Source organism: Sceloporus occidentalis, unplaced genomic scaffold (assembly GCF_023333645.1).
Source record: "Sceloporus occidentalis isolate IW3139 unplaced genomic scaffold, rSceOcc1.0.p SCAF_4, whole genome shotgun sequence".
NCBI classification, from domain to species: Eukaryota; Metazoa; Chordata; class Lepidosauria; order Squamata; family Phrynosomatidae; genus Sceloporus; species Sceloporus occidentalis.
Window position 1 is genome coordinate 123688772 of NW_028316984.1, and position 25684 is coordinate 123714455.

At 38.1% G+C, this 25684-nt stretch overlaps 1 protein-coding gene across 1 annotated transcript in view; it reads left to right on the forward strand.

Moving 5' to 3' along the window:
* The window catches only part of LOC149314585 (uncharacterized), a 112188-nt gene extending 86961 nt beyond the window's left edge, over positions 1–25227 (forward strand). The window contains exons 11-22 of the mRNA XM_089521431.1: positions 5586–5765; positions 5946–6131; positions 7572–7751; positions 8425–8607; positions 9905–10084; positions 10749–10925; positions 11190–11345; positions 12535–12693; positions 14935–15117; positions 17383–17475; positions 20057–20135; positions 24121–25227. Of these exons, the coding sequence (XP_089377557.1) occupies positions 5586–5765; positions 5946–6131; positions 7572–7751; positions 8425–8607; positions 9905–10084; positions 10749–10925; positions 11190–11345; positions 12535–12693; positions 14935–15117; positions 17383–17475; positions 20057–20135; positions 24121–24337 (1973 nt within the window). The 3' untranslated portion in view covers positions 24338–25227. The remainder of the gene's footprint in view (positions 1–5585; positions 5766–5945; positions 6132–7571; positions 7752–8424; positions 8608–9904; positions 10085–10748; positions 10926–11189; positions 11346–12534; positions 12694–14934; positions 15118–17382; positions 17476–20056; positions 20136–24120) is intronic.
* The last annotated feature ends 457 nt before the right edge of the window (positions 25228–25684 follow it).

A 25684-nucleotide genomic window follows, 5' to 3' on the forward strand; every position in this document is an offset into this window, starting at 1 on the left:
TTTCCATTTCTCTGAGTTATATAATGATAATAATACTATATTTGTCTCTGATAGTTCTGGAAAGAAGGAAGAAAGCAAATTTTATTGAGAAAATGGGATAGCAGGGAATGGGTAACTCCTTCACTAATTAAAAAACCCATTAAACTTTAAGTAAGTAAGTAAAAGTTTATTTATATACCGCCTTTATAAGACCAAGGCGGTTTCCAACATACATACAACAATACATCAATATAAAAACATCAAAACATAGCATTAAAAACCTTTTACGATAAAACAATAAGCACCACAATTCGTGCCAGCTTGACATGCTGACGAAGGGGGCGAGGAGAGAATAATTTAGGGGTCAGGGAGTCAGGGGTAAGCTTGCTCGAACAAGAATGTTTTTAACCCCTTCCTAAACTGGGTAAGGGAGGTGGCTGAGCGGAGCTCAAAGGGCAGAGCGTTCCAGAGGCTGGGGGCCGAGATGGAGAAGGCCCTCTTAGTGGTGGCAACTAATCTGGCCTCTGGAACTCTTAACAATTGCTGCCCAGTTGATCTGAGTGTGTGGGGCGGATTGTACGGGGAGAGGCGGTCCTCTAAGTACCCTGGGCCCAAGCCATTTAGGGCATTCACACATCTACCAGTCAACTTTTCATGTTGGGCCTACAGTATCTAGTTTAACACATAGTCCTAATGTTCAAATATCAGGACACAAAGCTCATCATAGCCTAATATGACAAAATGCCCATTTAATAGTGAATAGATGTTATTACTCTTATTTAAAATGCAAAATGGCAAACCACCTCTGAGTATTGTTTGCCTCAGAAAACTCTATTGATGGATGACTGGAAGGTACATAAATACAGTAATAACATAGATGGTAGTTATGAAATAAATTTATTTATTGTGTAGATACATCCCATTACATTTACTTCTTTAAATGGAAAATACCCCCACATGCAAAAATTATCTTATTTACCAATTTGTAATTGGGTTGCTTGCTTTTCCATCATAATGTTTAAGAAACAAATTTGCTTTCACAGACACTTTTCCGTAAACAATATGTACATATGTGGATATGTGGAAAAGGCAAAATAAACCATGTTATTTGCAAACATTTGTTATACTCCAGCTATCCACCATGAACAATTGTAGAATGCATGTTGCATTCATACCATGCAACCAAAAGCAAAACTATTACATTTGCAGTCTTTAAACCTCTGCTTCAGTTTTTTGCAACCAATGAACTGGTCGGATGAATAGATGGATAATGGTTTTCAAAGAGCTTAGCTAAAACATATTAGATAAATATCAGGATTTTTGTAGTGATTAGTTTTGATTTTTTTAAAAAACAAACAAACATGGGATTATTCTAGATGGCAGTGGCAGTGGTAATGGAAAAAATGACCACTCAAACAAACACTTTGCATTCTGTTGATCAACATCAGTAGGAAAGTGAAAGCAAAAATTCTGTTAATGCCACTAATAACGAATGTCTTACATGGGCCTTTTATATCTTTTAGCCTTAGCCCGCTGAGCCCCCTGGCATGTCCACCATTACAGGTCATAGAATCATAGAGTCGGATGAGACCACAAGGGCTATCCAGTCCAGCCCCTGGCCATGCAGGAACTCACAATCAAAGCACCCCCAAGAGATCCAGCCTCTGTTTAAAAGCCTCCAAAGAAGGAGGCTCCACCACCCTCCAAGGGAATGCATTCGACTGTTCAACTGCTCTTACTGTCAAGATGTTCTTTCTAGTGTTGAGCTGGAATCTCTTTTCCTGTAGTTTCAATCCATTGTTCCATGTCCTATTCGCTGGAGGAGCAGAAAACAAGGTTGCACATTCTGAGGTCAGAACAAGGCACCCAGCCTTGTGATCATTATTGTGTACCTCATTCTGACCTCAGAAGTGAGTGACCCATGGTGGCGCTGGATACCTGAGCAGACAGCTGTGGCAGTGTGGGAACAGAGGGCCAGGTAACAGGGACAAGTTGGGCAGGATACTCTGGGCTGCCTTTGGAGTGATCTGGCCAGTGCAGACAAGGTAATAGAGTTAAAATATTTTCATTTCTACATAGGGAAACAAATTTTATATCCCTGAAAGGTCATAGTAGATCAATAATTTCACACAGTTATTTCCATGCCAGAACAAAACAACAACCTTACAAATCACTGAACATTCTTTTTAAAAAATCTTCTCATCCATTCCCAGCTGAATTATTTCTGGGTCCGAAGACTGAAGGATAGCCTTCGACAAGTATAGTGATAATAAAGTAAAATACTGTAACCGTTTCCTAATGACATTTTGTTTACAATGTTGAGTCCCAGTATTTACAAATGTAAGATTGAGGCATGTTGATGGATTGTGTCCTGTCTGCACAGGCAGCCTGCTGAGCCTCCTAGCATGTCTACCATGACAGTTTTTTTTTGCAGATGTTGTTTGACTGACTGAAGCTTCCATCAGCCCTATCCAGCATACCCAGCATAAGGAGCCCTAGTGGTGCAGTGCCTAAATGCCTGTACTGCAGCCACTCACTCACAAACCATAAGGTTGTGAGTTCAATCCCAGCCAAGGGGGCTCAAGCTTGACTCAGGCTTGCATCCTTCTGAGGTTACTAAAATGAGTACCTAGCTTGTTGGAGCCAATTAGCTTACACTTTGTAAACTGCTTAGGGAGTGCTTAAGTGCACTGATATGTGGTATAGAAATGTACTTGCTGTTGCTATCCAGTCCAATAACATCATGGAGAGGGTCACAAATTGGCACTGGTATAGCTACCAGGGGCCAAAAAACCAGGCCAGAAAAATGAAATATTCCCTCACCTAAATAAGAAATCTGAACACACACCCCATTAAATTTTTCTTCACTTCCTGAATTTCTAACATTGCAAAGAGTCAGATACTGAAAATCTTTCACACCCAGAATTTTTATATATATTTGCCATGTTCCCATTCCCTTGGTAAGTCTGCCTTCTCCCTTTTCTTTGGATGCCTAAACTGTATTGCTAAATACTCAACTGAACTTTTAAGTTACAGCAATGCTTTGGGACAGAAAGAAAATTTTATTGGTGGGGCAGAATTATTATTGGGGGGGCAGGGCAATGCTCTCATTTGGCCATCCCTGCACCAGCAGAAAACAATTCACCTGCTTTTCACTGCTTCCCCCTAGACCTACTGCAGTGCTCTTTCCCTATAAGCATTCTCTTGAAGGTTGAGAGTCTCTCTAGAATAGGATACAGCATGGAGGGAGGGAATTGAATGTTTTGCTTTACCTGAGCAGAAACATTTCCTTTTCGCTCAAAACCACCATTGGAAAGATTCCCTTTTTTCCTGCTACAGCAGCAAAGCATTTGAAAGGAAAGGTAATCAAGGAGGCTCTTTCAAGAATAATAAGATCCCAGTTTATTTGTCATTATTATCATAGTAGTTCTGACTTTCTAAATGTCACTGATGGGTTAATGTTCAAGTAAATTCCAGGAGAAATACCAAAGGAATTATAAGGGAGAAAAATAGTAGGAATGGTAACATGACTCCAGCACATTCTACATGTCCCTAGTTAGAGCCCACAGAAATCCACAGAAGGTCCTGGAACCAAATCCCAGTGGATACCAAGGGCTAACAGTAATGAGCTACCTGGTTTGGTTTCTCCATTAGTGAATGAAGATAGACTCTTCATAAGCACATTAATAAAAACAATTACTTACATTTGCTCTCCCACTTTGAATAAAGAAGACTTCTAAATCTTAGCAATTTCATCCTAGTGCTAACCAATTGTGTGTGTATGTGTGTACACCTAGTTATCCATAATTGTTTGTGCTAATAGCCTTCTATACCTTCCCCCCCCCCCTTTTCTGTTTGATGCACAGGAAGTCTATCTTTAGGAATTTCTCAGTTTTTTCTTTGCAGTGGTAGTAACTGCATAAGTAGTTTGGTATATTACAATTATTTAGGAACATTGGCACGCTTAAATAATACATAACACACACTGGGCTGACATGCATTTTTCTACAGAGAGTGTATTAGTATTATAATTGTACTTTCAAGCTATAACTTTTCAGTGTCACATTTCATTCATATGTTTCCTTCATTAACCACAATAATTATAAACCTTTATTTTGGAAGTATTGATAGCAAGGAATAAAGTGTATTAGTAGTAATGTCAGTAATCAGATTTTCTGAGGCACTTTCTCTGAGGCTTAGCAGCAGCCTCACTAAGGATACTGTGCACTGAAATGTGATTTAATTGTATTATGTAATTGTCATTATAGACACATGCCTGTTCTTTTCTTTTTCTAGTGCATAACTTGTGTCCCACATTTCAATAGAAGTAAGAAATGCATACACACACACACACCAAATGAAAGAACTGTTGTTTGCCCATTCAGTACCAGTTTACAAGCTATGGGTTTTATACTACTGACATTCACTTGACATGCTTCACATATGTGAATACAAATTAGCTGGGGTATCACATTTTTCTTTTTGTGTGTTTGTTCTTTTCATCCTTTATCTGGGTTTATTAAGCAGTTACAGAACCTTGTGGACCACAATAATTTTGTTAACATTATTTTTTTTGCACATAATCTTTATTTATTTTCATTTACATGATTTATTACATAAAGCTTATATATAAATTATTCTCTTATTTATTATCTTCATGTCTTCATATCTTCTTATTTTCATTCTTCATTCTTGTCTTCTTGGCTTCCAAATTACTCATTTTTCCATATAAAAAAGCCCTACATGGCTTGGGCCCAGAGTACTTGAGGGAACGCCTTCTTCCCTATTGTCCGTCCCGCACACTAAGGTCCTCTGGAAGAAATCTACTACAGCCAAAAAAAATCTAGGCTAACATCTGTCTCCCAGAGGGCCTTTTCTACTACTGCTCCTAAACTATGGAACGACCTGCCGGAGGAGATCCGTCACATTTCCACTCTGGTAGCTTTTAAGAAAGCACTCAAGACGGATCTCTTCCGGCAGGCCTTTCCAACTTAGTTACCCTCCCCAGATACAGAGATATTTGTCCCCTCGTCTGTCTATTTCCCCCCGCCCATGTTTCTGCCTATTTTTTGGTTGTTCAATGTTTTTAATGTTTTTAATGTTTTAATATTATTACTGTTTAATTCTGTTTTAGTACTGGGAATGGGGTGGTGGTGGTAGGTCTAGGGTTTGATTTTTTAACTTTATTGTAATTTGTTGTATTTTATTGTTGTAACCCGCCCGGATTCTTCGTGATTGGGCGGGCTAGAAATAAATCTATTATTATTATTATTATAAAGTTTATCCTTCTTAAATAAAAATACATAAATTATACACTGTATAATACGACTTTACATACATATCTTTCTTAATTCAGAATAATTCTGTTAACATTAACAGGACTTTAAAAGTGTTGATTATATTAGCATGTAAAGTGCTTATCCATAAAGTGATGACTGAGATGCTAGATATAAGGAAGTCTAAATAAGCATTCTTTCTGCTGATTCTTTTTGAGAGCCAGTGCCACTGAAGAAAAAGTATAGAATTGAAAATAGGTATATATCCAAAGTATATTGCAAACAGCAGTTCTGCAAATATTAAATTATCAAAATGTTTCAATATTAAAGCAGATGTGGCTTCTAAGAATGGGATAAAACATGGAGAATCTACAGAAATCCCACTATCATATGATGTGCATTCTGAATGGACTGCTGAAGACCCCACAGACACATCCAATAAAAGTATGCTACCTGGAAGTTTGCAGCCTCCAAGTGAAACTGAGCATAATAATGAATCAGTACATACAGGTACCTGTCTAAAAAGCAAAATTCCTTCACCCCCAGATTAGTTTATTGTCATTCCCTACAAAAGAAGTCTGCAAGACTGAAGCCTTAAATAGTGGTATATCCCAATAGAAATAGTTGCCATTATGTAATATAAAATGTAATTGTGAAAATGTGCCACTGATCCAACCATCATTGTAACAGTTGTGGATGCCATTGATGATATTAACCATGAAGATTCTTCAAACAATACTTTGATTCATGAAATCCATCCGAGCTGGAGCCATGAAGACAGGTATCCTGGAAACACGTCGAGAGATGATGTATTCCTTGACATCATTTCTCCAAATGAAAAGAAGCATGAAGAAGATTCAGAAAACAATCATACAGGTATAAAGAAGAAAGGATAATTCTGCATCTTTCAAGATTTCTATATATGTTTGTTTCATTTATACCTACCCTCTTAGGACAGAAATACCTCTCAAGGTAGTCTACAAAATTTTAAAACAAGAACAAATGATACTCAATATACAATTCAACAATTCAACACCAGATAAAGTAACCAGCATGTGAAATATAACAATGAAACATTAAACAAAAAAAATATGAAAGGTCTACATAAAGATAGCAAACATCAGAACTGGTACATTGTCATCCTGCAGGTATTATTGGACTCCAGTTCCTATCAGTCTCTGCCAGTCTGGCCAATGGTGAAGGTGTAATAGTTCATTGCTGTCTGAAGGGCCACAGGTTCCCCAACCCTTCCATATGTTCTTCTCTATGAAGAGAATTCTTGTGAAAACTTAGATTAATTACTGATACTTCACCAAATGGAATTCATTTCCCATAATGTGCAGCACAGTTTAATTCTATTAGGTTCTCCTAAAATTCAAATGGGAGATGCAGTTTCTATCTAGATGGAATATCTTATTTAATCACTAGTCTCTGGCTTTTTTTTTTCAATTAATCATGTCAGTTATATACTTTCTTTCTCTTTATAGTTTCCTTGGTAGACTGGGGCCTTTTACACTACAGTGATAGTGATAGTGCTGTGATATACTGATAGTCATGGCAGCCTCCTATGAGATCCTGGAGTTTATACTATAATGAAGCACTAGAGCTCTCTGGCTGAGCATTCCTCAGACTGTAAATCTCCAAATGCAATAAGATGGAGCCACTGCAGTTAAAATGAAATCACAGCGCTGTGATTGTGCAGTGCAAAAGGGCCCTAGATTTTGTTTTACACTTCCAAAAGAAGTAGATATCCTTTTCATTGTTGATTAATTATATATATAAAAAAGAAGTGTAAGTGTCCCAAAACAGATTAGACCCACGTAATCAATAGAATTTACAGTATATAAAAGTTTTTTATTGATTAGCTGGTTCTAATCTAGCCAGGGAGAGCTAGTGTGGTGCAGCTGTTGGTGTGATGGACTGCAACTCTGAAAGTCAGGATTTGATTCCCTGCTTGGCCATGAAACCCACAGGGTAACCTTGGACAATCACATGCTCTTGGCCTTAGGGGAAGGCTTTCTCTAAACAAATCTTGCCCAAAAAACCTTATGATAGCGTTGTTTTAGGGTCACTATAAATCAGAAATAACTTGAAAGCACATAATAACAATAATCTAATCAGGATTACCAGGTGTAGGCCAAGGTTATACTTTAGATACCATATAATTCTCTTTCAGTTAAAATTAGCATCTAAGATGTTACTGCCTTCCTCTTGTCATATTATGCCCAAGCAAAATAGAATTGGGGGGGGGGGGGGGGGAGAGAATAAAGCTGTGAAACATCATATTTAAAGTTGACCCAGCCATCTTTGTAACAGCTGTACTTCCCAGTGGTGATATTCACCATGAAGCCTCTACCCATGAAACAGTTTTGCACAAAGAATATTCTGAATGGGATAATGAAGAAAAATATCTCACCAACACATCTGGAAATCATTTGTGGTCTAGTATTGTTCATCCAACTGAAAGTGAGCAAGAAAAGGAACCATCACTTACAGGTACCATTAAGAAAAGAAGAAATATAAAAATATTTAAGTCTTTTTTGTTTTCTCTTACCTTTTTAAGAGTACCTGGCTTACTAATGGAATTTACCTAGTAGTGTAGTCCTGATTCTATTTTCACTCATGGACTTCCACTAAAGCACAAAGGTTACATGTTATAGAATTATAGAAAATATTGAAAGAAACCATGCAAACATGACCTTTAAAATATATCCAGTCATCTTTTAAATAGTTTGGATCCCAAGAATGGCATCAGCTATGAGGGTTCTGTTTGTCTACTTTGTGTATAAATTAGATCCTAATTGTGGGTTATGAAAATAGGTGTTTTGTTTGTTTGCTGCTTTTTAAACTATAGTAGTTCTCAAAGCAATTCCTATGAGTTTATCTAGAGATTATTCCTTGACTGGAATAATTTTGCCAAATTGAAGTAATCTCAAAAAGAAAACATCTCTATCAGCAAAATAAAGGAATTCTGGACATTTTGATTCTTCTAATGTTAATAAGAGATTACTGAATTTCCAACTTTAAGCCACAAGTAACAGAAAACTAGAAACTAGATGGTAGTACAGTATATTCTGGTAATTCAGAAAACATAGTAGATAGGAAATTGTTTTGAGATGGCACCATGCAAATGTACCATTTGAAAATATTCAACCCATCATTGCAACAGCTGTTGCCTCCAGTGATAATGGCAAGCCTGAAGACTACACACAAGATCCCCTACTACCTCATGGCATGCATCCTGAATGGGACAGTGAACGGGACCTTCTTATGAACACAACAAAGGATGATATTCCACCTGAAACTATTCCTTCAAATGAAATGATGCATGAAAATGAAATATCTCATGCAGGTACCACCATTCAGAAAATGGAATTCTAACCAATCTGTACTTCCATAAGATCTTTTCTAAATGAACTACATTGGCGCAGTACAGACTGCGCAAAAGCGCCATGCTTGTGCCGATTTTAGGGTTAGGGACCATGCAGTTGCTGACAGTGCAGTCAGTGCAGTCCACACATTGAACCACGCCAGTTACATCACAAGTGCGCCATTGATGCAGTCGCGACGTCACTCTGGTGGCGTAAAAAGAACCCAGTTTTTCCAGGTTCTTTTTACTCCAGAGGAATGGCATGCGGCTTGGGGGCTGCGCTGTCCCTCTGAACTAAAAACAGGTACCGGCAAGCAACCATTTCTCGGCGGTCTGTACTGTGCCATTGTTACCATGCCCTATTTAAAGAACAATCATGACTGTACTGTCAGTTGATAATGAAGTTCCACGAACTGACAAAAATATTTTTTTTTAAAAAACAGTCAATAGTTGTTTGAGACATGGCTCTGTTTCTTCACACATTAACATTTATTCACTAGCTATGCTATAGGCAGAGCTTGAGAAATTTTAGGGGGGGGGGGGATGCATCTACCAGAATCCCACTGTCCTTGATGACTGGGGCATACTTGAAGTTTTTAAAACTTTATTTAGAAACTTTAAACAATCATGGTTTGAGGCTCTGGAAATAGCTGTGATTGCCAGGGTTAATAGCATACAGGAAGACTTGATACCAGACTACAAATGAATGTAGTGTATTAATCTAGGGATGAGCTAAATCTAAAGATGAGGTACTCTCTGGTATTATTCCTTCAGGTAACAAAACTATGAACATGTACAGTCCGGTACAGACCAAATGGGAAGTCAGTTGCCATAATCAAGGTTGTCAGTAGGGAGGCTAAAGAGCTAGGACATGCCTGCAATTGGCATTCTCTTGAACTGTAGTGCTCACTTGCAGTTATCACACTGCAATATGCTCTTTAAATTATCCCATCAAGTGTTTTTGAAGAAATTTTTATTTTTTAACAATAAACACCTCCCCAATTCATTGAACAGAGCAAAAATATGAGAATACAAGAACTGTGCAATTGCACAGAATAAGATAGTAAGATGGAACTAATCTGTGTAATACATCATTCCATAAGTGAGCAGAATTTTTTTGAGAGAACATGGTTCATCAGTGTGCATATTTGGCTTATAGTATAATTGATTGTTCAGAAAATCAGAAGCCTCCTATTGCACATGCTACATAATCAAGGTTTTAAATGTAAATTATTTAGAAGTAGATATACACACAACTGATCCAACCATATTGTAACAGTTGTGGTCTCCAATGGTGGTGATGGATATGAAGATTCTACACAAGATCCACTGACTGATACAACACATCCCAGCAGGACCAGTGAACCCAGACATCCTGCAAATACATCAAAAGATGATTGGGTGCCTGAAATTATTCTTCCAGTTGAAAATGTGGATGAGAAGGAAACCTCACATACAGGTATTAGTGAGAAAAGAGAATCCAGACAGTCTCTTTCTTCACAATCTCAATTAATCAATATCATGGTCTAAATAATAAATGCAACATAAATCATGCTGATATCTGTGACTAAAGTCTGCTGAATCTCACCACAACCTGGATGGCGCTTATGCCATGGTTGCCTATATACAAAATTACAAATGTTATGAGAAAATGGGTGTGAAAACAGCATTTGTATTTTATTTATGTTTATTTCAACAGTAGTGGTCTCTGATTTGACAACATCTATGAAGATACTGCTCACCAGTGAGCCATGTACAGTAGTTAAATCTTTGTGGAGCAACGTAGACTAATTTTTTTAAAAAAAAGTCTAAAGATAAATTGATACCTTTAGTTTTCCAAAAGCAAGTCTGAAATGAAAAAAAAGGGAGGGAAATACCTCATACGGATCTGAAAAGGAGCAGTGATGTGTCCTTCTCTACTGCTGAATTACAGATTAATTTAATTCCATTTTAGCCTATTTTATTTCAAATTCTTTTCACTAAGGACTAAATTCCTATTGATCACCACTAAATATTGGTAGTGGATGTCCACTGGAAATATTCAGAATGTTGAAAGAATGGTGGGAAGTTTGCTATGCGAGTGTTAAAGAACACTGAAATTTACTCAACCATCATTATAACAGTTACTGGTTCCAGTGATGATTTAAAACCTGAAGACTCTACTCATAATCTGGTGATGCATGGTCTGCATCCTGAAATAGGCAGAGAAGACAAATATCCATCAAATAGCACAGAGCATGAAGTATCTCTAGACATTGTTTTTCCAACTGGACACAATGAGGAGACAATCTTTCATACAGGTAATAATAGCAAATAACTTTTTAATTACATGGCATCTGAGAAAATCATTTAGATTGTTCTATCATTGCTTATCAGTGGATTCTTCTTAACAGCCACATACCAAGCATAACATCTGCACACATTCTTTATAAAAAGTTCTTGCATTGAAAGTATGAATGAGGCTGAAAATTTTGAGCAATGATTCATGGGGAGGGGAATTCACTTGAACAAGGAACCAATGTGTATTTTAAATATCCTAAGTTCATCATTGATTCATCAAACAGTTGCCATTCACAACAATCTTGAAGACTCAACACAACCTCCTAGTCATCAGCCAGGCTGGGAGACTGAAGAAAAATATCCCACGAATACTTCTAGAGATGATGTTCTGGTGGGAATTGATACAGATAGTGAAAATGAACATCATCAATTATATACAGGTATTGTTCAATAAAATGTGTTCATTTCCTCATTATGCATGAAATGAAATCTAAAGCAGAACATTTTTTTCATTGTCACACTTTGATTACTGTCTAGATTAAGAAAGAACGGTATCCACATATGATCCAGTTTTGTATCAGCTAACTAAACATTTCTATGCTGATGATATGCCTTTTTCTTAAACTTATCCATAGGGTACGACTTACAGGGATTAATGATCATATAGATCATACATCGTATAGATCACTAATTAATAACTGTAATAACAAAATAGGACTGAATCTTGATCTTATATTCTATGTTTTGACATTCATAGTTACCCATTATTTATTAATGGTTTGTAGAAATGTCCAAAGTCATATAATGCTGTCTGCTATGACATTCAGTCGGTAATTGTGTTTATGCATAATAAAACTGAAATGGATTAAAACTGGTAGAAAACTTGTAATGACTATGTGGGGAGGGGCTCGGGAGGAAAATATTGAAAGAAATTGACATTATTTATCAAATGTCACATCTAACAAGGCACTGGCGGATAATATTTGACTTGTCTCACATCTTTGGAGCTCCCTTCCATAGGAGGCCAGGGTGGCCCCCTCCCTGCTTGCCTTTCGCCGGCAAGCAAAAACATTAAGCAGGCTTTTAAGCATATAATCAAGACAGTGTTTTCTTTTTTAATATTGGGCATGTGTTTTAGTTATTTTTTAACTTTTGTATGTTTTTGTATTAATTTTATACTATATTAAGTAAATAATTTAATTGTTTTTAAATTTTTATTGTGGTGCTTTAATAACATTTTTATCTTGTGATCTGCCTTGGGTGTTCCCAAAGCATCTGACAGAAATGTCATGGTCAGGTCACTGGAGTCCCCAGTGCACTAAATCTACCATAAGTATCATTCAGTGGTCTCAGGTGGTGGTCAGGAGAGAAGAAAATCAGACAAGCCTGCCATGGATGGGTGGGATGGGACTTGCTGTCAAAACCAGAAATGTACGTTCTAGAAACTGCACATTATAGCTCATCCTTTCAAATGAGAATTTCAGTAATGACAAGTATTTTAGTCTTGTGTTTGAATAAGCAGCAGGCAAATTGCACTGTTCTTCTGGGAAAGTAGAAAATGGATCAAAATGAAATGCAATTAATAGTTTTGAAAATGTTACATTCTGAATTATTTTGCCATTGCCTTAGATGTGGTCTACGATGGGAGCAAAGAAGATACAACCCCAGAATCAGTGAGGCAATGGGTTAGTGACAACAAATACACTACAAAATCCTCAGTGGATGTCATAATTCCTGGAATTGTTCCTCGAAGAGGGATAAATCAAAAAAATAGAACTGATCACACAGGTATCCAATAGAATGGTGGTGGGATCTTTTTTACCCTGTCCATATTGTTCATTTCTATATTTTACGTACATAAATTTTTTCATGTGTCCCAAGACACCGTATGAGGAATGTTGTTTTTTCTGTTTGGCAGTCAGAGAAGATGAAACAGTTTTTCCTTGCCCAGTGCCTCTCAGTGGGTCCATGGTTCACTGGGCCCAAAGGCCACAAGACCCATGCTTAATTGTATTGTTCAGATCTTGCTTGATTTGAAATATACCTGATTATCACTGTTGATTTTGACAGGAAAAATGACAGGATATGTACCACATGGTGCTATCCAGTTCAACCTTATGGGCAAAAAAATGTGTTGATGGTACAGTGCTAAAATCAACATAAACTAATCACACCTTTGTAACGTTAAATGTAGATTCTGAAATTACATAACAATGTTTCCTAGTTTAATATTACTTATAGCTTTTAATATCATGCATGACTTAAACTTTACTGAGGATGTTTTCCACCAGTGTTTGTGTGGAAGAAGTAATGTGAATAGGAAGTGTTTGTATAACTAAAAATATGTGATTGAGGTGATTGCAATAGTTGTGCTCCTTTTGGTGGCTTTTAGTCCCTAAGATCAGGGGAATCAAAACTTTGTGTGCTGGCAAAGTGTAACTTTGGCTCGATACAGATGGGCAGAAAGGAGCACCGAGACGCTGCTCCTTTCTGACCCAGATCGTTGCCACTGCAACCACACAGGCGTGGCAACAATCCACTTTTAAAAGGAGCTGAGAAATGCAGCTCCTTTCTGTGCCACTGCCAAGGCACCATTAGCATCCTTGAGTGGCGCTATGCTGTCCATCGGGCGCCGTACTGGTTAGAGATAGCGCACAAGGCACATCGTTGGTGTATCCCGTCTAAATGTGTGTGCGCCAAAATGGCATTGGGAAAGCGCGGAGAATGCAGACACTCTTCGCTCCCCAGCCCTAATTTTGGCCCCAGGCCGCCACAAAGCGGCAGTCTGTACCAGGCCTTTGTCCTCAGAGCATTAAAAATGGTGAACAAATAAGCTATTTTCCAATACTGCCATATTATTTTATAAATTGTGTATCATATTTGTACAAAATGATAATTTTCTAAAACAATTTAGATAATAGTTTCTTTGCTCCATACTCCATATTTTGCATCTAGAATTTGAATGATATATTTTCTCAACCATTTATCCTGGCACTCTGCATTTCTTTGTCTGATGCTTCACAAAGTATTAGTTCTACTGCATACTGCATTCAAAAATTAGTTCTACTGCATATTGTTATTTTGCATTCCACACTTTTCAGAGTCTACTGATGTATTTAAATACTTTATGTCTAAATCAATATAAAGTCACAAAATTTGAAGGTTTTTGAAGCTGCTAGTGTGATGTGGTGATAAGTCCTTTTGGTAAAGTTTTTAAAGACTAGAATGATCCCTAGTGTGTAGTTGCTATTGATTATTTTGAAGGTGGAATGTTATATCAACAATTAAAACATCTGTAGCAGTTGTAGGAAAAGCAGTTGGATTAATCATTCTCTCTCTTTGGTTGTTTATGTCACGTGTTTCCTTTAAACTGTGAATGTAACTTGCTCCCTGCTATGGAAGGGCTATCTCTACAGTAATAAAGGTCTTAAGTTTCTGTGGAAAGGAGGAAAATACAAATCAAATACAAAGATTTTTTAAATAATATTTTTATTAAATATTAAAATAGCATGTTTCACATATTTTAAAGAAGGATTGTACAAATTATACACTTATACAGTGAGTTTCCATCATCATTACATTCCCGTTCTTATTTTTCTAAACTTTGTTAAATACAAAGGATTTTGATGAGTTGGTGGGATTATCAGGAGCTGGCATGCATGATCTTTCTCCTTCTATGATATTTACACCTGTATGAAGTCTTGAATTGAGGACTGAGGCGCTGTTTATCAAATATAAGATAGAAAGGGTGTTCACTTCTAGTACTGTTTATATCTGAACTTATGGGATGCATTTTGTTTTTGCTTATTTACCTCTCCTCTCTATCACAATCTATAACAATTGGCAGGAATCTAATAAACCACAACTTTCAGCAAGGGAAAGTTGGTTTAAACAGATTAGAATCCATACTACAAACAATATATGTTGCTTCATTTTCGTCTTTTTAAATGTTCAGTATAGTAGGGATCTGGCAAAAAGACTGATTTTATAAATGTCTAGCTCACACTTGGTTCAACCATCATACAACAGCTGTGCTTGCCACTGATGGGTCCAAAAATGAAGAACCAACACAGGAGTCATCGTTGCATGAAGTGAATCCTGGACAGAGCAATGAAGGGGAACATCTTCTAAATAACACTCAGGAATATATGATACCTCGAGTTTTTTCTGAAGTTGACAGTGGTTCTGACAGACAACCATCATCTTCTGACAGTAAGGGTTATACATTCCATGCCCTTTCTGTAACTCTTTCCTTTGTTTATAAATCACAGTGCTGGGGAATATGGCCTTGAAACTACTAAATTATAAATGGAAATACATATATTCTCTTTATCTTGTATGATTTCTTGCAAAATCTGAAAGGCTGGAATGTTATTTTGCACTAGGAGGTGTGTGAGTCTAACTAAACACTCAGATTTGTAGGAAAGATTGGGTTCTTTCAAGGTTTTCTGAGCTTCAAGGAGGTTATTTTCAAATCAGTAATGAATCTTCCAATAAATATCACTACAGACAAATTGACAGAGAGATCTTACTCATTTTTCCTCTTATTTGAGAATGAATCATGTGGTCAGAATTAATGGGCTTCACAGAAAGTGAACAAGCTTGTAGGCAGCTAGTGAACAGATGCAAATGTGCATTGGATACAAATTTCCATATGCATCCTGATGATCATCTGAACCAGAGTGAGCCTTGTCCCACCCTTTTTGGTTCTTCTGTTGATAGGTGTTAGAGAGCAGAGAAGTTGTGCCATCAGATTTCTGGCCTGGATCCAATTGCTAGTCCTATCTAGACTAGACCCATTTAATCAATTTCTGAACATTTACGTAAATTTACATTTACGTAAATCCAATTGCTTCTCTGGGCCTTTTTTTGACTAGCAATTCTATTTTGGCCCCTGGGATGGAAATAGGGTTCTGCCAGCCGAAGAGGTTTATGCCTAATCCCAACCTTCTACAGCCTGTATAGGACTGCCTCCTCCTGAAATAAAAAAGTCTCTTTCCCCATTTATTTTTGATGCACCTGGAAGAATGTCTCACATTCTGATTTCAGGGCAAGGACAGCTTGAAAGAGGAGGTGTTTCTTCAGCTGCTCTCTTTGAGTGAGGAGAAATGGTAGTAGAGTAAGGAGCTGCTCAGAACTGAGACTTGTTGCTGTTTGAAATTCTAAATTCTTATTCTAATCTTTCCTTGACTGCTGTTCAGGCATTACTTAAAGGTATTTATTGTGCAAAACAGATAGTCTTAGTCCCAACTTTTCTGCACTAAATACCCCTTTATTCCTTACGGTGAAGAGCTTCTCTTAAATATGGACACTCTACACATAGCGGGGGAACCTGCATGTCCAGATGTAGGAGAAGGTTTCCAACTTCAGTTTGTTGTTCTCCTCATGAAGACACTGATAGAACAGGACATGGAAGGGGTGAGACTAGTGCACTCTCCTCTTCTCATGCTGACAGAATACACTTAGATAATGACTGCATGGGACTTTTGTTGTAAGACTTGGGGCAATCTTTCAGTGTAGTCAATTTTTTATCCCAGTCTTAGCATAGAATAGTAATTTGCCAATAAAATATTTGGCATTAGAATATATGCTATGAAAAGAGAAATGAATAGGCTTTGCACACACATTGTATTCCTATTCTTCAGGATACAATGGTAATAGGAAATTATACCCAAAAGTCATATATTTACTTAACTTATTTGCTGTAGATGATATCTTGCTATATACATTCTTTCCTTCTGAATTCATATGTAATGTTTTCCTTCTAAACTTTGTAATCACATGTTTGTGTCCAAAATGGGGTGGTCTGTGTTGATCCATTTTGATTTTCTAGCCAGGTACTAGCCAATGGAAATGTGTAGTTTACAGGTAGTGTCTCTGTCGGACATACTGTAACATCTAGGCACTCATGTTGTGGAATTCTACAGAGAGCGATATATGTCATACTGAACACTGAAATTCAAGTACTTACTTTAAGTGCCAAATGCTTGGAGAAATTTATTTGAATTAACAAGATTGAATGCTGCTGTTAAGCAATGTCAGTGAAACAAAAAACGTTTTCTCTATGATAATTTTAGGGGCATGGATTAATAATATAGCACAAGTCTAATTTTGGTTGACTTTACTGGTAATTTTTATTGCATTCTGGTTTTGAAAGTCAAATCAATATAAATATTCCTATCTTCAAAGGACTTGCAGTAGAAACTTCATGGAATTAAATGCTGCAATTCACCCTTTGAATGTCCTATTTTCCTTTGGTGGGCTATCTGGCATAACTTTCCAATATTTTGCATACAAAAACCTCTTCAGGTTCATATTGTGATAGAGGAAAATCAAATGCATGATTGCAACAAAATAATCTCTGGTGATCTCCTATGTTTCCTTCAACAATACACTATATTTCTCTGTAAAAATGCAAGGCCAAAAGTTTCAGAACTTTGAAATTCTTGCTAAGAGTAATACATGTCTTTCCCATAGGTTCCAGTCCAGGTGGATATGGAGGAGGAGTGTCCCATACAGGAAATGTCACACAGGCACCCAAAAATCAGAAACGAATAGCTCACATACCAGGTTTGTTTTTATACTTTGCCTATTATATCTGTCTTGCATTTAAATTGGGCTATGCAAGCATTTTAACTACTATTTCTGGAACGTGTGGACTTGTAGCTTTGTATGAAAAAAATGCTGGATTAAAACCTTAGGAATTTAAGATTCAGACAGGAAAGATGAGAAAAGAACTCTGCCTTAGAATTTTGAATCTGATGTGCTGAAGAGTAGAAAATAGTGGCTTACATAGATCAGGAGACAAAGCATAAGAAAGCTTTGTTATGTTCATACAAGAAGAGGAGGCAAAATCTAAGAAATGTCTTTATTGTAGCATATTGATGAAATTTATATTTTTTCACTGGCTAGGATCAAATACAGTGATGGAAGGGGTGTGTGGAATCCATTCCCTCGCTGCCTTCATGGACTAGCAAAACCCACTAAAAACAGTTGGAATCCTTCCAGAGCAAATCTTGTCCCACTAGATTTCAGGCATTAGTGAGACACTGGATTTAGGCTAGTGGAGTTTACCTCCAATGAAGCACACTTAAGGTATCATCCTAAGTTGGAAATATGTGGAAGGAGATGAACCACTCCTCCTCCAGTTTTCTTCACAGCTAACAGTCTGGATCCTGTAGTTCAAAAGCATGGCACTATATATGCTATACATGATTGAACTAGGATGAGTCCCGCATTTAGGCATGACTTAGAAGAGATCCTGGTTCTGAACAGTCCTTTGGAGGTTCAATGAACCTTTGCCAAATGCAGGTAGGGTTGCCAGGCTCCCATAAATTTAAATAATAAATAAACTTTATTCTTATACCCTGCCTTTCTCCTGCAGCAATCAAGGTGGCTTACATGACTAGAATATATTGGAATAATACATACTCTCAATAAATAAATTGACACACACACACACACACCTTTTAAAACAGGATTAAATACAATACAGTTTAAAATTTCAACCTGTTAAAATGACAGCAATTTTCTAGTAGAGGCAATGGTCACATAAAGTAGGGAGAGTACAGAAATTAGATTGAACTATTCTGGAAAGGCCTGCCAGAAGAGATCTGTGTTGACAGCTGTTTTGAAGCTGTCTAGGCTGGTTATTTGATGGATCTCCTCTGGCAAGGCGTTCCATAGTCTGGGCATGACAGCGAAGAACATCCTCTGGGAGGTTGCTGTTAGTCTGGTTTTTATGAGTTGCAATAAATTCCTCCCAGAAGACTTCAGGGTGCAGGGCAGATTGTACGGAAATAGGCAATCCCTTATATAGGTTGGACCCAAGCCATGTAGGGCTTTAAACTGTGCCCAGAAACCAAGAGGCAGCCAGTGAAGAGATTTCAGAATAGGTATAATATGATCACTTCTAGTTTTACCAGTGATCAGCCTGGCTGCCATGTTGTGTACTAACTGTAGTTTCTGGACTAGGTACAAGGGTAGCCCTATGTAGAGTGCATTGCAGAAATCGAGTTGTGAGCTTACCAGTGCATGCACTACAGTTTCTAGGTCCCTTAATTCCAGGAAAGTGTGCAGCTGGCATATCAACTGGAGCTGATAGCAGGCGCTCTTGACTGTCACATTCACCTGATTTATCATGTGAAGAGACAGGTCTAGGAGCACCCCCAGACTGTGAACACAGTCCTTAAAGGAGAGTGTGACCCCATCCAGGATGTCTCTTTAAACCTGAACAGGATAGTGGAGCCGAACAGTGTTCCATAAAGCTCCATTGAGTGGAAGGAAGGTACCTGTCCTTCCTTATGTTCCAAACCCAACTTTAAGCTATGGCCATCCCCTCCCAGCATGCCTTGCTAGTTGAGGTTAGGGGGAAGGAGTGCAGAGGTGCCAGCCATAAGAACAGAACTGGGAGCACTTCCATGACCTTAACCCTGCTCTCCACTGGTTAGGCAATAGCTCTGTTGGGAGGGGATGGTTGAAGCTGAAAAGTTGTGATTTGGAAGGTGAGGGCAGACTAGTCTTTCATCTGGCTTGGCAGAACTTTTTTGATACCTTATCCCACTCCAAGGTCAAAGTTATAGGTGCCCTGTCCCATATCCAAGCTGGCACCCCTAAACATAGAGAGGTCTGTAGTGGGAGAGGGAAGGACAAGTCTTCACAACTCCATTTCATCGTCACACTTTTCATTTCTCAATTCCTGAAAAGGGCCTTTGTTCCAGCTATCTTGTTCATGGCAATATCTGTGTAATCCACTACTTTGCAGAGTAATTTATCCACATAACAGTATATCCTCTTACATATTTTTAGGTGGAGAAGAGGGCAGGGAGTTTTATTCAAGTGTGAACCAGCCCTGACAAGAAGCATTACAGATCTATTGTTTCATTAAAAAAAAAACACACACCATGAATATTTTAAGAAAGTAAAGTGGGATATTAAAGATTGTGATCTGCATGCTGTTAGTAATCCTATGTAGAGTAGGCCCACAGAATCATTTGCTGAATGGTAAGTCAGTTCTAATGTAAATCCTATTGATTCAGTGTGAGAGCTGTAGTGGAAACTAAGCTGGATTTGGACCTCAGTGTCACTTGTTTGGATAGCTGACAAGTAAGTGAATGTTTAATATTCTTTTTAAATAAACTTCTGCCCACAGATTGGCTTATTGTAGTTGCTTCTCTCTTGGCGCTGGCATTGATACTTGGTGTTTGCATTGCTGTGAACAGTCGAAGAAGGTAAGGAAGATCTTTTGTAATTTTCCATTTCTTGGTGCCAGGTATTTCTCTTGCTGACATATTTTAAAACCTGATATCTTTAGAAAATTCTTTATGAGACTTCATGGGAAGGCACTTGCTAAGACAGCCAAGTAGTGAAACTGAGCTGTACACTTAGAGACTTTTGTATATATAAGAAATTAGCTAGCCCCTTATGGCTGTTTTTAATTTTTTACTCATCCAATTCATTTTTATTACTTTGTACTTGAAAAAGTTAATATTTGTTACTTTACATTTGAAAGGTAAAGAGACTTGATGCTTAAACCTCTTGGCCTAAATCTGAATGCTAGTTCCTACTAGAGTAAACCCATTCAATCAATAGAGTTTATATAAGTGTTGACTTCAGCCATTGACTCAGTTGGGACCACTCTAGTTGGGACTAGGGATAGTATATACATCCTTAAAAACAAAGAGAGTAATGGAAGTTTCTCTTTTTCTCACTATCACAATCACTATTTAACATTTTTGGCCCACAGTTTCTGGATCTCATGAGATTACGGTTGGTTTGTTTCTTTGTTTTTGATGGAGGAGACTTTGACATGATCTGAAAAGGCAATTGGCCAGCAGGACCAGAAATCAATACAACTTTCCAAAAATCTCTAAGATAACTCTAGTTAAAATGAGATATGTTTTAATCATTGCACATATATATATATATATATATATATATATATATATATATATATATATTTCCCCAATATTGCCATTTATATAGTGTCATGGGGTTCATGGTGCTTTAGCAAGCACAAACACAACGTGAAAATTTACCTCTTTTTTATTACAATTTACAGAATTCCCTAGCCAGCATGGCCAATGGTTTGGGGATTTTGTGTGTTTTGTCCAAAACAATAACTTTTCCCGGCTTTGAGTATAAGTGGAACAATTCCCTGTCTTGAAGAGCTTACAGTCTAACAGAAGTAGGCAATGTGAGATGCTCCAGATGATGTTGGACTGCAATCCCCACTATTCTTTACCACTGGATATACAGTGGGGCCTCATTATATGTAGATTTGACATCCATGGATTTAAGTATCCACAGACAGCAAGTCACCATTGTCCCCACATGCACGTGGCCACACTACCATTAGGAACTGCCCCCATTGTTCCCAATGGTGGTGCATCCACATGGCCACACCGCCATTAGGGAAAATGGGGATTCAGGTAAACTCCTGTTGTTTGGAGACAACAGGAAGTTCCATTATCCCTAATGGCAGCACGGCCACATGCATGCACTGTCATTGGGGACAACAGGACTTTAGTTCCTGCGATTTTTGGTATCCGTGGGGGATGGGGGTGGGGGTGGTCCCGGAACAGATCTGCCATGGATACCAAGGTCCCACTGTACTAACTAACACCACAGAAAATTTCATTCCAACAATATCTGGAGGATCACACATTGCTTACCCTGACCTAAGATGTGAGACAGGGAATAAAGAAGTAGGAATGGAGTGGAGCAGAGAGAAGGGTGAAAAGGGAAATCATATGTGTAATTTCTGGTAGTACTTAGACTGAGTTAAAGTCCATCCAACAATTTAAAGCAAAGCTGGGTCCAAGAAATTCTCCATATGTGCTTATCACTGGAGAATTTCGAACACTCTGTAGAAGCTCAAAGATAACACATGGTAATTCAATGGAAGTAGCTTCTCTACTCATGATCCCCTCACAACAGAGTGTGCTGGAAACCTGGACCACATAGTCTTTATCTGATTTGTATCAGTTACTTGGTCATATGATTACTATTCTCTCTTCTGCCCCCATCTCATCATAGTATCTGCTTGGCTTTAACTTTGAACTGCTTGGCCAAGGCTTACTGTATCTTACAGAGTTCAAATTAGAAAACATTTTGTTACACCAAAAACCACTTTATTTTTTTCAAAATATGCATATATGTAAAAAACATTTCCAGAGGAAGTGGGTTCTTCCACAGTACCCAACATGAAAAGAGATGTAGATTGTAGATTTTACACTTCAAATATACTCGTGAGGGGTGGTAGCTAAATAGATATACTACAAAGCATGGGAGATATATATGTCTTTCCTGCATAGAGGCCCTCTTTCATTTGTATGAAGGAAATACAACCACATTTATCTGAGCTGAGAGCCCAATAGTAGAAGAAAGACAGTGTGTTAGCATACCCAGATTACTCTATTCTACAGAAAATGGAGTGAGTAAAAAAGAAGAAGCTGTGTTTATCCCTATAGCTGATGAGAATTAGCATGTTTTAAATGTTCACTGACAACTGACTATTCATGTTTTTCTTTGTAGTCAGGTATAATATACTCACATTGCTGTTCTTGTTGGGTGCCTTCAAGTCATTTCTGACTTCTGGCTACCCCATCTCAGGATTTTCTTGGCAAGATTTATTCAGAGGGGGTTTGTGTTTGCCTTCTTCTGTGGCTGAGAAAAGTTCAGTGGGTTTCCATGGCTGAATGTAGAGTTAAACCCTGGCTTCCAGAGTAATAATCCAACACTCAGACCACTACAATACACTGGTAACAGATACCAACAGTACAATCTGGGGAGTAACTATGTTGGGGGAGGAAACAATGAAGACAGTGCCCCTCCAAATGAGAATTATGCTCCACAAATAAAATCTTAATTCTTAAACATTGCACCAAGTGAGAAACTGACACTTGTTCACATGTAGAGCTCTTCTATTTGCTGTGTCATTTTGCTTGCTTCTTCTCTTTGGATGCTTAAACTGTCTTTTTAACGGTTCAGCTGAACTTTTAAATTTCTGTAATACTAGCAATTTACTGGAAAATGTCATTGGTGAGGCAGAATCCTTAGGAGAACAATGCCCTCATTTTGTCCTCACATGCCCCCTTGTTAGCTGGTGTTGTTGTGTGCCTTCAAGTCCTTTCCAATTTATGGCAACACTAAGGAGACCCTATCATCGGGTTTTCTTGGCAAGATTTGTTCAGACGTTTGCCATTGTTTTCGCCTGAGGCTGAGAGCATGTCACTTGCCCAAGGTCACCATTTGGGATTCGTGGCCAAGCTGAGAATCAAACACTAGTCTCCAGAGCTGTAGTCCAACACTCAAACCCACTATGCCATGCTGGTACACTTCTGCCAATTGGCCTCCACTGTACTAGCAAAGCAATTCTGCTTGTACAGAGGAGAGCACCTGCTTTTCACTGATTCCTCCTATACTGCTAGCCCTCTTTCCTCAGAAGCATTCTCCTAAAGATTGAGGGTCTCTCTGGAATAGTACACAGCAGTGGGAGTTTCAAGAATCAGGAGCAATTGGAGAAAGTGGGATGCTTTGCCTTACCTATGTAGAACCATTGTTGGGAAGACTCCTTTACATTTTCAGTTACAAAGGCAAAGCATTTAAAAGCAAAGGTAATGAAGCACATTCTTTCAAGGGTAGTAAGATCCCCATTAATTTGGCCTCATTATCATAATAGTTCTCACTTTCTAAATTTCACTGATGGGTTAATTTTCAAGTAAATTCCATGAGAAATATCAAAGGATATTTCCAGAGAAAATACCAGCTATGTAAGTCATATATATGTTCCAGGTCTTGTGAAAAGATAATCTGTGTGGCAAGCAAAGTTGAGGATTTCTACCATCAAATTTCCCTAAACCAAAATCAAACCAAAATTTGAACTCCCTAATTTAAGTTCCCTGAACCATTTCAGTCCTATGCTTCTCTTGAGACAAGGGAAGCGTAGGAATAAAATTGAAGAATAGTTTTCCTAGAGGACCATGTGAAGAGATAATTCTGTTGTTGCATAAAATGAGGCTGGGTAAACAAAGGATAATACATTTAAAATATGAACTTTTCTTAAGATTGTGCTCATTATAGTTTGCTCTGAACTATTAAATTTGGAGCCTAAGTAAACCTTTCTGTCACAGACAGGATCCATGGGATTTACTTCATTTTATTCTCAAATGTCAGTGGTATGTTTGACTTCCCATGTCTTTCCCTTTCCATTAGATGTGGGCAGAAGAAGAAGCTTATGATCAACAATGGCAAAGGAGGCATTGATGAGAAAAACATGGGTGGATTGAATGGAGAAGCCAGTAAATCTCATGAAATGGTGAACTTGGTACAGAAAGAGAAGCCAGAGGACCAAACAGGCCCACATGATGAGTTCCTGGCAATTGATGAAACACAGAACCAACAAGAGGTGGCCTTGAAGAGTGGTGTGTAAAGAAGCTATGCCCACCCAACTGAGTCAGAGTTGGGGAAACAAAAGAAAGGAGAAGAAATTGCATGGAGCTGGGACTAGAACTCACAAATGCAATGAGCTACTGATGTCTCTAAAGCATAATTAAGCATATTCTTCTTTTTCTGTTGTTGTTTTTAATGATCATGTACAAGATGCAAAATGTCATTCCCACCCTCTGCCCAACATTGTATAATTTTTCCCAGTCCAGATTAGTGACTATAGTGTTGCCAGCATCATCTGTCTCCCAATTTCCATCTTTTATCTCATCAGGCAAAATGCCAGTGCTGTTGTGTTCCCTGACCCTCTCTTGCACCACTTTCCCTAATTCTCTCTCTGTGGAGCCATCCAGATTTATAGTCATTAAGGTATCAAGACATCAAGTATGAGCCAACAACTTCAGAAAGACAAGCTGCCTAGACAGCCACCATTAATCAGAATAGAGACTTTGCAACAGGATCCCATGTTTATCACTTGCCCTTAAGAGTTTGTCAGACTTCTCACTCAGTTTTTGATAAGTTGCAGTTATGTTCTGCAGTGACTGAATAGAGAAAGAGACTTCTATCCAAACATTCCACAATGTTCAGTAACATTTCTTTTTAAAAAGTGAAATAGAAAGGATGGAAAGACAAGAAAGAATAAAACTGATTTTATAGCAAATAAAATTTTATTCTCTACAGTCTAAATTATCTGTGATGTTTATCTTTATGCTTTAAATGTAATTGCTTCCACTGCTTGGTTTATAGCTGGAGTACTGTTTTTGTTATATTATTAAATTCAGAGATATTGAAACACAGCAGTCCATGGGATGCTGCGTATCTTTCCAATGGATGGGAGCCTGAAACTAACATGTTCCCCAACCATTTATGTCTGCTTTTATCCACACTTCAGTTGCTGTTTCCTGTATGGAGTTGCATACTTGGTTTCCATTATAATGCCATTCCAGTGCTAAGAAAAGAACACGTAGCTGCTTGATCTCTAGAGATCTCTAAGAATTACACATGCAGAACATAGGTATGGTTCCCATCGCGGCCATCAATGGTTAACATCCCTTTGTGCTTTATGGAGGTGTAAGTGCCTGTGTAACTTATTTCTTGGGTTGTTGCAGAAGTTAGACCTCTTTACCAACTATGCAATGGCCACACATCCTCCAACTCACCTTTTAAGCTGTGGCTGCTTCCACCCCCAGTAACACAGCCAGTTACTGGCTGGTGAGGAGGGCAATGGACCATCCATCTATGTTCTTGTAGCTCAGGAATATTGAACTGCACAGGGAACAGAGGCCATTCTGCCCCTGGTGGGGCTGCACAGTGCATCCTTTGATGCACATGA